This window comes from Cervus elaphus, chromosome 10 (genome assembly GCF_910594005.1).
Source record: "Cervus elaphus chromosome 10, mCerEla1.1, whole genome shotgun sequence".
NCBI classification, from domain to species: domain Eukaryota; kingdom Metazoa; phylum Chordata; class Mammalia; order Artiodactyla; family Cervidae; genus Cervus; species Cervus elaphus.
The window spans coordinates 26,064,077-26,079,062 of NC_057824.1; the positions used below are offsets into that span (position 1 = coordinate 26,064,077).

Sequence of the window (14,986 nt, forward strand, 5' to 3'; positions counted from 1 at the left end):
TGCTGCCTCACTTTTATCTTCTCTCCGAGACCTCGGTCAAGGCCAACGAGGTTCCACGACTGTCGGACGCCCAAGCCCAGGAACACCTCTCTCACAGGCGCCCCTGGAAGCCCCACGTGCGGGAGGTGCGGTTGCTATTGTGGTCCCCAGCCCCCGGGGTGCAGCCCCCACTGGGGTCCGGCTGGAGGTGTGCATCCCAACCTAAGGTTCCCCGCGCCGAATGTTCCGCAGCCCTGAAACCACCCACTCCCCAGCAGGAAGTACCTGAGGAAAAGGCGTCCAGGGTCCTGCCCCGCGCTCTGTGGAAAACACACCCCGCCTCTGCAGCCGACATGGCGAGCGAGTATTTTGGCCTCAACTGAGTCCGCTGCGTAGCAAGGAGCTGCGAGACTCCTGACTGCCCAAGCGCCGGGTGGGGCCTGCCCGGCTGGGGGCTGCGCCCTCTGTTTGGGGCGGGGCGGGGCCGGCGGGCGCACAGGACTCGGTCGGTCGGGGCGCCACTAGTGCTGTCTGAGCGGGGCGGAAACGTGAGCGGCCCCTCTGGAATCGACTGGGGCTCCTGGCGAGTGGAGGCCACTTGCCAGTCTCCTGCTTGGGCAGAGGGAGTGAATTTGGGCTCAGGCATGGGGGCAGCCCTTCGCTAAAGGTGGGGGTTCCGGGTTTAACAAGTAGAGATGAACCCAGGTCTCCCGCATTCCAGGCGGGTTCTTCTTCCCTCTGAGCCACCGGGGAATCCCAAGATTACAGGACACCCAGTTAAATTGGAATTTCAGATAAGCAATGAATGATAAGTATGTCGTATGTAATTTGCAAGATAGTGTACTTAAATCTTTGTAGTTGTTTATCTGAAACAACAGTTTAAGTGGGGACTTGTATTTTATCTGGCCCAAAGGACCCAGCCCTGTCCTTGGGGGATAAGACCGGACGTTCTACAAGCCACCTGCTGTGATCGCTGACATTTCATTCTGAAGCAGCTTCAGTTTTGCTTGTCATCAGCACCACCACCATCATTCCGTTGGAAACCAAATCCCCCTAAAATTGAGTTCTTGTACCAAATTGTGATTAGTCTCACTATTGAAAATTTTACTCTTTCTGTCCAGCCCTTGTTCCCGTCAGGATTGAGGACTATCAAAGAATAGGGGAGGCTGAAACCAACCAGGACTGGGGCCTTCCAGGGTAGAAAAACCCTGCCATGTTCCCTTGTTTATTTGTGGCGGGGGAGGGGAGGGGGGAGTCTTTAGCCTCTGAGGCCTCTGTTGAGTTCCAAAGAGCAGGCTCAAGCAGTTAATGATTAAGACAGCAGAGTCACCAGATTCTGTAGGAATGTGGATAAACAGTCTGATGTATATGAAGACACCACTCAACTCAGGTGGAGGGTGGTGACTACATGCTGACCACAAGCACAAGATTCCAGACTGGTTGGAACCAGAAGGTTAAAATTTCAGAAACATCACCCTGTTACCCCACCAACCAATCAAAAGAAAGTCTATAAGCATTCTAGACACTCTTGCCTAACACTGTCTTTTAAAACCCTTGCTAGAAAGCCATCAGTTTATTTGTGTCTTTTGAGCATGAGCTGCCACCCCCTACAAATAAACTCTACTTTGCTGCCAACACCCAACGTTAGTTTGGCTTTCTGCACCATGGACACAAGAGTCCTTGCTTGGTGACACATTACTGTCATCACCCGTCATTAAGCATCTGGGATTGTTAAGCAGTTCGCACCAGCTCACTTAATCCACACAAAAACCTCAGGGGATGGCGCTATCATTTGCTGCGTTAATCAGAAGAGGAAACTGATGCCCAGAGAGATGAAATGATATGCACAAGGTGACACACACCCAGGAAAGTAGTGAAGCAGCCGCCCATCTGTTCTAGTATCTGTCCAGCTTTAAAAAAAAAAAAATAATTAAAATGAACTACTAAGCCAGTGTTTGTCAAATCTGCTAAAAATAAAATTTCCAGACTGGAGCTGCTGTACATGAAATTCGGCCTCTGTACCACATCACCGAATTGTGTCTTGGAGACAGTTTGGAGTAAAGTAGAAAAAAAGAGCTTTATTGCTTTGCTGGGCAAAGAGGGCCACAGTGGGCTAATGTCCTCAAAACTGTATGTTAAGACCTGGAAGGGGTAGTGAGAAGTTTTATAGGAATGATTCAAAGAGGAGGGTGTGATCAGCTCATGAATATTCTTCTGATGGTGGGGAGGCAACTTGAAGTCAGCATGATCAACCTCCTGGTTCCAACTGGTCTGGGGTCTACGTGCTTGTGGGCAACATTCAGTTAACATATCCCACCCGGTAGGGACTTCAGTATCTGCAAAACAACTCAAGGATATTGCTATGTGCATCCCTTGAGGGGGAGCCAGGACCCTGCCCCAAGGCTGCACTACTGTTTCTTGACTGCTCCTTCCTTGTCTCTGCATCCATCCCACCTCCCCGCCCCCTCACTGATTAGCAACTGTTTGGACCTGCCCACAGGAACTCAACATTCCAAAAACTAAGATCATGGCATCCAGTCCCATCACTTTATGGCAAATAGATGGGGAGGCAATGGAAACAGTGAGAGACTATTTTGGGGGGCTCCAAAATCACTGCAGATGGTGACTGCAGCCATGAAATTAAAAGACACTTGCTCCTTGGAAGAAAAGCTATGACCAACCTAGACAGCATATTAAAAAGCAGAGACATTACTTTGCCAACAAAGGTCCATCTAGTCAAAGCTATGGTTTTTCCAATCGTCATGTATGGATGTGAGAGTTGGACTATAAAGAAAACTGAGTGCTGAAGAATTGATGCTTTTGAACTGTGGTGTTGGAGAAGACTCTTGAGAGTCCCTTGGACTGCAAGGAGATCCAACCAGTCCATTCTAAAGGAAATCAGTTCTGAATATTCATTGGAAGGACTGATGCTGAAATTGAAGCTCCAATACTTTGGCCATCTGATGTGAAGAACTGACATTGGAAAAGACCCTGATGGTGGGAAAGATGGAAGGCAGGAGGAGAAGGGGGTGAGGATGGAAGGCAGGATGAGATGGTTGGATGGCATCACCAACTCAATGGACATGAGTTTGAGTAATCTCCGGGAGTTGGTGATGGACAAGCAAGCTTGGCATGCTGCAGTCCATGGGGTCTCAAAGAGTTGGACATGACTGAGTGACTGAACTGTACTGAACTGGAACTCAGCAAAGGTCATGGAGGCTTAAATGAAGTCTATTTCCTGTAACCAAGAAATGGGGGACACAGAAAGACTTTTATGGACTTCCCTGATAGTCCAATGGTTAAGAATCTGCCAGCCAAAGCAGGGGACACAGTTTCAGTCCCTGGCATAGGAAGATTCCACATGCCACAGGACAACTGGGCTCATGAGCCACACCTACTGAAGTGTGCATGCTCTATAGCCCACATGTTGCAACTGGAGAAAGCTTGTGTACAGCAACAAAGACCCAGTGCAGCCAAAAATAAATAAATCTTTAAAAATTTTTAAGAGAGGCTTTTATGTCCAGGAGCCCACAAGGGCTGAGTGACACAGCTCAGTTTCACTACTGAGTCTAAATCTCCAGAAAAAGGGTCTGCTTTTAACTCCCTTGGAGTTCTTGTGATACGACAAGATTGGAAATTCTTTTAACTAGCTACCTATATCTGAAGCATTGCTTGGGTGGCTAAAATGACCAGGGCAACTGCTCCCTACTCTTGGACAAGAAGTAGTAAATGATAGCAGTTAAGAATATAAGGAGTTCCAGAGTCAGACTCACTGATTGTGCTGCGCTTCGTTGCTGAGTCGTGTCCGATTCTTTGTGACCACATGGACTCTGGCCCTCCAAGCTCCTCTGTCCATGGGGATTCTCCAGGCAACAATCCTGCCGTGGTAACAAAACTTATTTTCAAAGGGGAAATAGAATCACAGAAGTAGAAAACAAACTTATGGTTTCCCCTCAAGGGGGGCAGGGAGGTGGGCTGAGTTGGGAGACCGAGATTGACACTGCGAGTCCGTGGACTAGAGATAGCATCCCCTCCTCCAGGGGATCTTCTCAGCCCAGGGATCGAACCCAGTCCTCCCACATTGCTGGCAGGTTCTTTACAGTCTGAGCTACCAGGGAAGTCCAAGAATACTGGAGTGGGTAGCCTATCCCTTCTCCAAGGGATCTTCCTCACCCAGGAATCAAACCAGGGTCTCTTGCATTGCAGGCAGATTCTTTACCAGCTGAGCTACCAGGGAAGCCCACTTGCTGGCTGTATGAGCTTGCAAATTACTTAGTTTCTCCATGCCTCAATTTCACTAAAGTGAAAGTGTTAGTCACTCAGTTGTGTCTAATTCTTTGCAACCCCATGGGCTGTAGCCCACCAGGCTCCTCTGTCCATGGAATTTTCCAGTCAAGAACACTGAAGGAGTTGCCATTTCCTTGTCCAGAGGATCTTCCTGACCCAGGGATTGAACCCTGGTCTCCCGCATTGCATGTAGACTCTTTGCCATCTGACCCACCAGGGAAGCCCTCTGTCAAGCAAAAACAATTGCAGTGAGAAATGGAGTCAAGTTCAGTTCAGTCACTCAGTCATGTCTGACTCTTTGCGACCCCATGCACTGCAGCACGTCGGGCTTCCCTGCCCATCACCAACTCCCAGAGCTTGCTCACATTCATGTCCATCAAGTCGGTGATGCCATCCAACCATCTCATCCTCTGTCATCCCGTTCTCCTCCCGCCTTCCATCTTTCCCACCATCAGGATCTTTTCCAATGAGTCCGTTCTTCTCATCAGGTGGCCAAACTATTGGAGCTTCAGCATCAGTCCTTCCAATGAACACTCAGGATTGATCTCCTTTAGGATGGACTGGTTAGACCTCCTTGCAGTCCAAGGGACTCTCAAGAGTCTTCTCCAACACCACAGTGCAAAAGCATCAAATCTTTAGCGCTCAGCTTTCTTTATGGTCCAACTCTCACATCCATACATGACTACTGGAAAAACCATAGAGAAATGGAATATTTCCTGCCATACCAGTAAATGAGGATGTCACAGTCATCAGTGATTGCAGCCCTCTAGTGTGAGTTCCTGAGTCCTAAGGGCACTCAGGAAAGAGAAGAATACCTGTGAAGCAGCAGTCATCAGGACCACAGCCACTCAATACAGTGAGCCCCAGGGGAGCTCAGGATGTGAAAAAACACAGGATACTGGCCCCAGGGTAGCTGAGACACATATGAAAGAAATGATTTCAGTGAGCCCAGACTCTTACCATCTTCCCATACATAGAAAAATATTAAATTCCTTAACTTGGGATATCTGGCTTCCTTTAATTAACAATAATCTTGTGATGTTCACACTACCAGCCGTTTGTTGTAAAACTTCTGTATATCCTGGCTCCTCCCTTTGCCTCCTCGGGGCAGTTCTTTCAGGGTCACTTGAGATGCTGTCTCTCGGGCTGGAAGTCCTAAAAATTTCCACTGCGTAAAACGTTAACTCTCAACTTTTAGGTTGTGGCTAATTTTTAAGTCGACAGTATTATCTTGGTCATAGAGTTTGCTTGGAGGCTTAAATGAGTTGGCACAGCCAAGTGCTTAAAACAAAAATGGTACAGATGAACTTATTTTCAAAGCAGAAACAGAATCATAGAAGTAGAAAACAAACTAATGGTTTCCCCTCAAGCGGGGAAGGGAGGTGGGATGAGTTGGAAGACTGAGATTGACACTGCGAGTCCATGGACTGTAGCCTGCCAGGCTCCTCTGTCCAAGGGATTCTCCAGGCAAGAATACTGGAGTGGGTTGCCATGCCCACCTCTAGGGGATCCTCTCTACCCAGGGATCAAAACCAGGTCTCCTACATTGCAGGCAGATTTTTTACCACTGAGCCACCAGGGAAGCCCCATATACACAATACTATATATAAACTAGATAACTAATGAGAACTATAACTAGTGTATAGCACAAGGAACTCTACTCAATGCTCTGTAGAGAACTAAATGGAAAGGAAATCTAAAAATGATTTCCCTGGTGGTCCTGTGACTAAGACTCTGAGCTTCCATTGCAGGTGGCCCAGGTTCAGTCCCTGGTTGGAGAACTATGTTCCACATGCTGTGACTAGAGGATTATGCATGCCTCAGTGAAGACTGAATGTCCTAAGTGCCAAAACTAAGACCCAGTACAGCCAAATAAATAAAAATAAATTTTTAAAAATTTAAAATAAGGTTAGGCATGAAATAAATAGATACATACATATATATTTTAAAATAAAAATTAAAAATGGATATATGTACAACTTCCATTAGAGTTGATTGTCAATCAATGTTACTCAAAAAAATAAATAGATAAGTTGTACCAGGAGGAAAAGTGCTTAAAACAATTGGTCTAATAGCAAATGGGAAGTACTGAATGAATATTGGCCATGGTTATTGTAATCATTATTGATCACTATATCCCTGAAAAAAAAGTGAAAGTGTTAATAGCTCAGTCATGTCTGATTCTTTGCGACCCCATGAACTGTAGTCTGCCAGGCTTCTCTGTCCATGGGATTCTCTAGGCAAGAATACTGGAGTGGATAGCCATTCCCTTCTCCAGGGGATCTTCCTGACCCAGGGGTTGAATCTGAGTCTCCTGCACTGCAAGCAGATTCTTTACCATCTGAACCACCAGGGAAATCCTATTCACTGCCCATGGCCTGGTCCGGCAGAAAATTCTCAGGAAATGTTGGATGACTTAATTGATAAATGAGGATCAAGAATCCTAACAGAGGCCTCAAGCCCCTCCAAGATGCAGCCCTAGCCTACTTCTCACCCACTAATTGTGAGGCCACTAATTTCAGTTCCTTAAATATGCAAATGCATTTCCCTCTTTGCCTTTCTGGTTCCTCCTGTTTACAGTGTATCTGCCCATTCAAATATCAAGGCCTCTGCTTAAATCACACTTGACCACAGTGAAGCTTTACCCTACACACTTGAACACACTCTTCAAATTTTTTAAATTTTTTTGGTCACATCTCATAGCCTGTAGCGGGATCTCAGTTCCAACCAGTACCCTGGCAATGGAAGCTCAGAGTTTTAACAACTGGACGACCTAGTTATCCCTCATTGTTTTTATAGCACTCTGCTCATGACCTTCAGAGCCCTTTGCACAGTTGGTTATCATGTGCTTTCACATGGTTGATGTGTAACTATAGATGTAACTATTGATTTCATGTTGTCTCTCCCAGTTCAAATATAAAGTCTATGAGGGCAGTTACTTTGTCTTGCCCACCAAAAGGGTACATAAACTTAAATGGCTGTTGCATGATAAATAAATGGATGATGATTATCTTGGTAGGATAACCCTGTGTAGAACTTGGGCAGTGATGGCAAGCAACTTTAGAACTGCATGGGTGCCACTTACTGATAGTTCCAGCTGCAACTACACCTTGTCCACCACTCGGATCAGCAACCTCTGAGCCACGTGCCTGCCACATCCTCCCCTGATCACTGTGCTTCCACTCTCCCCTGACTGTACTTTTTTAGCTCATATGCTCTTGTTTTTAGCTGTCTGCCTGGAAGGCAAGAGAGGCAGACAGGCAGCGTAAGAAGAGCAGATTCCTGGACAGCAGGCTGACCTGTTCAGTCCTCTTCTCAGCTGTGTGACCTTCAGCATGTCATTGACTCTTTCTAAGCTTCCTGCTTCTAAGTTACTTCAGTCATGTCTGACTCTTTCCTGAGTGTATGGACTGTAGCCCACCAGGCTCCTCTGTCTATGGGATTCTCCAGAAAAGACAAGAATCATGGAGTGGGTTACCACGCCCTACTCCAGGGGATCTTCCCAGCCAGGGATTGAAGCCGCATCTCTTATGTCTCCTGCATTGGCAGGCAGGTTCTTTACTGCTAGCACCATCTGGGAAGCCCTCTCTTCTGAGCTTCAGGTTCTTCATCTTAAAGGAGATAATCAGAGGGTTCCCTGCCAGGCCAATGCTTAGGACGTGGCACTTTCACTACAGAGATGGCATAGATTCGATCCCTGGTTGTGAAACTAAAATCCTGCAGGTTGAGGGGCTTCCCTGGTGGTCCAGCAGCTAAGACTCTGTGCTCCCAATGCAAGGGGCCTGAGTTCAATCCCTGGTTGGGGAACTAGATCCTGCATGTCACAACTAAGACGGAAGATCCTGCAGGCTGCAACTAAGACCCAGAACATTTCTTTAAATAAATAAATATTTCTTTAAAATAAATCAATATTTCTTTAAAAAAAAGAAAAAGAAAAAACAGATCCTGCAACCCATGTAGTGTGGCAATAATAATAATAAAATAAGTAAATATGGATGATGATAGCATCATTGGTTTTTGTGAGGAGTAAATGACTCTCTAGGCAGAGTTTCTGGAACATACTAAGTGCTCGATATGTTTTGGTGTCATTGATATTGTTAATATTGTTGTCGGAATACACCTCGACTCATTTTTGTCTAGTTAAAACCCTATACTTTCAAGATTCTTTTAGGGAATTCCCTGGTGGTCTAGTGGTTAGAACTCAGCATTCTGACTGCCAGGGCCCTGGGTTCAATCCCCGGTCAAGGAACTGAGATCTTGTGAACTGCAAGGTGCAACTAAAAAAAAAAAAAAATCTTTCAATCAGCTATACTTCAATAAAATCTTTTAAAAATTAAAATAAATTTAAAAAGGGATTCTATTCAGGTGTCACCTCTTATATGAGCCAGGTATCATTTCACTGCAAGTAGCTAGATTATCAGTTCAGATTGGTCTGTTCAGAAAAAGGAATTTCTTGGCATACATAATTTAAGACTCTATGATGTGTGGCCAAGATGACAGAGTAAGAAAACCAAGCTCATCTCCTCCCCTAGGCACCCCAAAATTACAATTCACAGAGCAACTATTTATGAGAAAGACTGGAAGACTAGGAGAAAAGGGTCTTCTACAACTAAAGATATAAACCCAGAACCAGATATGTTAGAGGAACCACTGACCGAAACCGCCTGCCCTGGCCAGGCACCATAGTAACCACTTGTGTGAGTTACCTTGTAACAGGAGGTCTTGGTAAGGAGTGCAGAACTAACAAGCTAATACCAAATGGAAGATTTCAGGAAGGGTCAAAAGGAGAGAGGAGACTCCAATCCATATATCCTACCAACCTCCCAGAATCCTTCTTGCTGGCTTCCATCTTGGCCGAGCGATGGGTGTGCCACCCAGAAGGCCCCTGAGTCAGAATGATTGGCCAGAGATGACCCAGAAACTAACCTCATCACCATGAAACCCAGGACTGCAAGCCACGTGGCAGAGCAGTTTCTCCTGGGTTCCGTTGCCCTCCTGCTTCCACCCAGGCACCCCTTCCCAGTAAAGTCTCTCGCTTTGTAGGCATGTGTGTCTCCTTGGTCAGTTCACGTCCAAGTGTCAGACAAGAGCCTGCTCTTGTGCCCTGGAAGGGGTCCTCCCTCCTGCGACACGAGATGTGTAGGAAGGGTGGAGATGTGGTCCAGTCCAGACCTTCCATGCTTGAGTAGGCAACCCACAAGCAAGAGGATAATCACAACTGCAGAGATTCCTCCCAAGAAGTGAGGAGTCTTAGCTTCCCATCAGGCTCCTGAGTCTGGGGTTCCTGCATGAAAAAGATGAGTCCCCAAAATGTATATATATATATGTACAGAATATGTATATGTATATGACCAATAACTTTGTGGTAGAACTGAAACATTGAAGCCAACTATATTTCAATTAAACTAAAAAAAAAATACAGGGCCCGAGTGAAGTTTCACCACAATCCTGAGAGGTTGTACACTGGGTTGAATAGTGTCCCCCAAAACTCACATCCAGTGGAACCTGTGAATGTGACCTCATTTGGAAAAAGGGTCTTTGCAGATGCAATCAAGTTCATTCAAGGTCATGCTGGACTAGGGTGTACCCTGAGTCCAGGAAGTGGTGTCCTTATAAGAAGAGGAGAGGACATACACAGAGAGAAGATGGCCATGTGATGACAGATGAAGGGACTGGAGTGATATAACCACATGCCAAAGAACACAAGGGTTACTGGAAACTGCCAGAAGCTGGGGAAACAGCAAGGAAGTGTTCTTCCCTAGAGCCTTTCAAGGGAGCATGGCCCTGCTGAAACTTCTAGGTTCTGGAGCTGAAAGAGAATTTATTCAGGGACCCTGTTGTTTTAAGTCACCCAGTTGCTGGTAATCTGTTATGGTTGTCCTAGGAATCTGATGCAGATGTATATTATTGACACTCGGCTCATGAGAAGACTGAGGCAGTAGGAAAGAGACAAAGAAGTTATACATTGCCCCTGCTACCAGAATTTACCGGGGCTATAGGAAAGCATCACATGCAGACTAAGAGCCTGGACTCTGGAGGAGACAGACCTGGGGAACACCTCGGCTCCACCGCTTACTTGCCCACAGGCAAGTCTCCTAGTCTCTCTGAGCCACGGTGTCCTTATCTCCAAATCAGAGAACTTCATTGCGTTTTAAAGAGAATGAAATGAGAAACTGCGGAAAAACACCTTGCCTTGCTCTCAAAAACGGTACGTGTCCTCGAGCTTAGTCGCTCAGTCGTGCCTGACTCCTTGTGACCCCAGGGACTGTAACCCACCAGGCTCCTCTGTCCATGGGTTTCTCCAGGCAATAATACTGGAGTGGGTTGCCATTTCCTCCTCCAGCGGATCTTCCCTACTTGCATCTCCAGAGTCTCCCGCCTCAGCAGGCAGACTAGTTACCACTGAGCCACGTGGGAAGCCCTGGTACCTGTTAACGACAAACAAAACAGACCAAAAAGTTACTGGTAATGATTGTCATTATTATTAGGATTAATAATAGATGAAGCTGGCCAGGATGCTCTCCAGAGGAGGAGGAATCAGAATCTACTTCTGAGCTTGTGCTAAAACTTCATCCCTTCACGTGACCCAAGTGTCTTTGGTCAACAAAGGCCCCTGGAGGAAAGGGAGGAGGGTCTTGAGCTCCCCCTAGAGGTGAGTGTGGGTAACAAACGATGTGCAGAGAGGAAGGAAAGGAAGAAAGAGACCTGTGGGAAGAATGTTGTAAGACGGGTTAGGGGCGACCTGGGAAGGACCTTGAATGCCAAGCAGAGGGATTGTTTTATGAGACAGTCCACGGTTGTGGTTGGAAGGAACTGGGCGTAAAGAGTGGAGAAGGAAATGGCAACCCATTCCAGCGTTCTTGCCTGGAGAATCCCAGGGACGGGGGAGCCTGGTGGGCTGACGTCTATGGGGTCACACGGAGTCGGACACGACTGAAGTGACTTAGCAGCAGCTTAGCAGGGCGTAAAGAGGACAGCTGAAACCTGGACTGACAAGGGGTAATGTTCTGGCAGTCAGAATGACGGAGAAAAAATGATGGATGTGACAGAATGGATACAGGGACTCTAAGACCCGGATCAAAATCTCGGGTTTCCTCTGACTCAGATGTAGAGAATAGACTTGTGATTGCTAAGGTAAAAGGGGGGAGGGAAGAATTGGAAATTTGGGATGAGCAGATGCAAACTATTGTATATAGAATGGATAAGCAACAAAGTCCTATTGTACAGCACAGGAAACTATATTCAACATCCTGTGATAAATCATAATGGGAAAGAACATGAAGAAGAATGTTCACTGAATGTTCAAACTGAATCACTTTGCTGTATAGTACAAATTAACACATTGCAAATCAATATAGTTTAATCTTTTAAAAATTCTTTAAAAAGGCTTGCATTTCTAGCCTGACAAAACAGAAGAAAAAAATAAATCTGCTTTCAGAAACAGCTTGGTTGGAAGGGAGAGCCAGTTTGATGAAGAAAAAAGATGAGTTCGTTTTTGAATAACTGGAGTTTGAGGGAGTTTGGCATGAGGAAACGTGAATTCTGGTTAGCTGAGGCACATGCTAACAATGAATCCAACACATAACCCTTCTGGGTTTTGGTCACTTGATCTTCAAAAATTAACGGCACGGCATTACACCCAAATAGGCAAATTCATGGCAGATGTAGTTTGTTTATTCTACACAAGGTTTTACAATTTAATTAGTTGCCAACATTCCGAAATTGGAAGATTTTACACAAAAGCCCAGATTTCTGCCTCTAGCGTCGGCTAACGTATCAGTGGCCCCCCTTTAGACTGGCCATGGATATGTTCCCTGACTTGTTCACAGGCTCCACCATGCCCTATTGTCTTCCTACACTGAGGTCAAATTGTTATCTATACCCAATCAACTTCACACCTTTAGGTTCCCTTCCTATTCCCTCTGAGGCAGAGGGGTTTAAGATCCCTCATTAGACACTCTCTAAAGTTACTCTCAGTTCAGTAAGCCTAAATTTTACCTCCATAATCAGTTGGAAATACTGAGTGGGAAAAGTTGGAAAACTGGAATCTTTCAGTTATTTAGTTGGAAAATTCCAGTTATTCAGTTGCAAGAGTCTAACAGGAAGTCAGAGTTCAAGGTACAGATTTGGGGATTACATGAGAGGTTATAGCTAAACCCTTCAGCTATACCATGGGTGTCACCATGGAAAAAGGAGAGAAGAGGAGAGATTCAAGAGTAGAGGATATTCCCTCATGGTTCAGCATGGTCAAGGTTAAGGACAGGAGAAGATGAAAGGTAAAAAGGAAGACAGAAAAGGAGAGTTTAGATGGGTGGAGACAGTGTAGGGTGATGGAGACAAAAGAAGTCTCTAGTGTAGATGTCAGAGAGATTTCAGGCAATCTAGAGACATTGCAAAACCATAGCGATGGCTGACATATTGAGCACTTACCTGTGTTCATGTTATCTTTATGGCAACTCATTGAGGCAGTACCATAATTTTTCCTCATTCATAAAGGAACTGAGAAGCTGAAAGTGTGAGTAGCCCAAAGTCATATGGAATGAGGCATTTTTCATCAGCTCTTGGAAATCTAGAGCGAGTAGAACAAGCAACTCATTTTTAGGCACATAGGGGGTGCCCCCAAAGACAGAACATAAACCATCAAGTATTAGTTGCTCAGTCATGTCTGACCCTTTGCAACCCCAAGGACTGTAGCCCACCAGGCTCCTCTGTCCATGGGATTCTCCAGGCAAGAATACTGGAGTGGGTAGCCATTCCCTTCTCCAGGGGATCTTCTTGACCCAGGAATCGAAACTAGGTCTCCTGCATTGTAGGCAGATTCTTTACTGTCTGAGCCACCAGAGAAGCCCAAACCATCAAGTTTTGGTGGCAAATGAAAGTGGGGAAGTCATTGGTGCATGTTGTATGTGAAGGATGCTGCTGCTAAGTCACTTCAGTCATGTCCGACTCCGTGTGATCCCATAGATGGCAGCCCATCAGGCTCCCCCGTCCCTGGGATTCTCCAGGCAAGAACACTGGAGTGGGTTGCCATTTCCTTCTCCAATGTGTGAAAGTGAAAAGTGAAAGTGAAGTTGCTCAGTCGTGTCTGACTCTTAGAGACCCCATGGACTGCAGCCTACCAGCCTACTCCATCCATGGGAGTTTCCAGGCAAGAGTACTGGAGTGGGGTGCCATTGCCTTCTCCGATGTGAAGGATAACAGAGCTTAAAAAGACAACCCAAGGTAACTTTTTAAAGTCATCAGTTATTGACCATACATTTGATTTTCTGACTGAACTTGGGGGCAGTTTCTAAGGATGCCAGGATTTTCTCCCCTTTTTGGTTGATAAGTGGTGAGATCATCCCATTTCAGAAGATCTTTGTGTCATCTGAGTGTTTACATGATTTCTTCCATGTAACATATCACCAGTCCTGTGCAAGTTCTGGCGACTCTATGGTGGCGTTAATGGCAACCTCCTCCAAAAGGGTTTATGCCATACCCAGGTCTGCTGCACCCAGAGCCCCTGCCCCTGTGGCAGGCCACTGCTGACCCATACCTTTGCAGGAGATGCTCAAACACTGTTCTGGCTCAGTCTTTGTGGGGCCTCTGGGTCCTAGTGGGCACAAGGTTTGTTTGAGACCTCTGAGCGTCTCTGGTGGGTAAGGGGTTTGATTCTAAATGTGACTTTGCTCCTACTACCATCTTGCTGGGGCTTCTCCTTTGCCCTTGGATGTGGGGTATCGTTTTTTTGGTGGGATTCAACATTCTCCAGTCAATGGTTGTTCAGCAGTGAGTGAACAACCCACAGGAAGCTTCCATAAGCCTCTTATCCTTATCCATTAGAGGGCAGACAGAATGAAAACCACAATCACAGAAAACTAACCAAACTGATCCATGGACCACAGCCTTGTCTAACTCAATGAAACTATGAGCCATGCTGTGTAGGGCCACCCGTCAGTCATGGTGGAGAATTCTGACAAAATGTGGTCCACTGGAGAAGGGAATGGCAAACCATTTCAGTATTCTTGCCTTGAGAACCCCATGAACAGCATGAAAAGTCAAAAAGATAGGACATTGAATGATGAACTCCCCAGGTCAGTAGGTGCCCAAAGTGCTATGGGAGATCAGTGGAGAAATAACTCCAGAAAGAATGAAAAGACAGAGCCAAAGAAAAAACAACACCCAGCTATGGATGTGACTGGTGATGGAAGTAAAGTCTGATGCTGTAAAGGGCAATATTGCATAGGAACCTGGAATGTTAAGTCCATGAATCAAGGCAAATTGGAAGTGGTCAAACAGGGGATGGCAAGAGTGAACATCAACATTTTAGGAATCAGTGAATTAAAATGGACTGGAATGGGTGAATTTAACTCAGATAACCATTATATCTACCACCGTGGGCAAGAATCCCTTAGAAGAAATGTAGTAGCCATCATAGTAAACAAAGGAGTCTGAAATGCAGTACTTGGATGCAATCTCAAAAATGACAGAATGATCCCTGTTCGTTTCCCAGGCAAACCATTTAATATCACAGCAATCCGAGTCTATACCCCAACGAGTAATGCTGAAGAAGCTGAAGTTGAATGGTTCTATGAAGACCTACAAGACCTTCTAGAACTAACACACAAAAAAGATGTCCTTTTCATTATAGGGGACTGGAATGCAAAAGTAAAGGTCAAGAGATACCTGGAGAAACAGGCAAATTTGGCCTTAGAGTACAAAAAAAACCAGGTCAAAGGCT

At 45.8% G+C, this 14,986-nt stretch overlaps 1 protein-coding gene across 1 annotated transcript in view; it reads right to left on the reverse strand.

Annotated features, from left to right (window-relative positions):
* Positions 1-464, reverse strand: part of CPPED1 (calcineurin like phosphoesterase domain containing 1) — a 127,537-nt gene extending 127,073 nt beyond the window's left edge. The window contains exon 1 of the mRNA XM_043914349.1: positions 265-464. Within this exon, the coding sequence (XP_043770284.1) occupies positions 265-334 (70 nt within the window). The 5' untranslated portion in view covers positions 335-464. The remainder of the gene's footprint in view (positions 1-264) is intronic.
* Between the last annotated feature and the right edge of the window lie 14,522 nt (positions 465-14,986).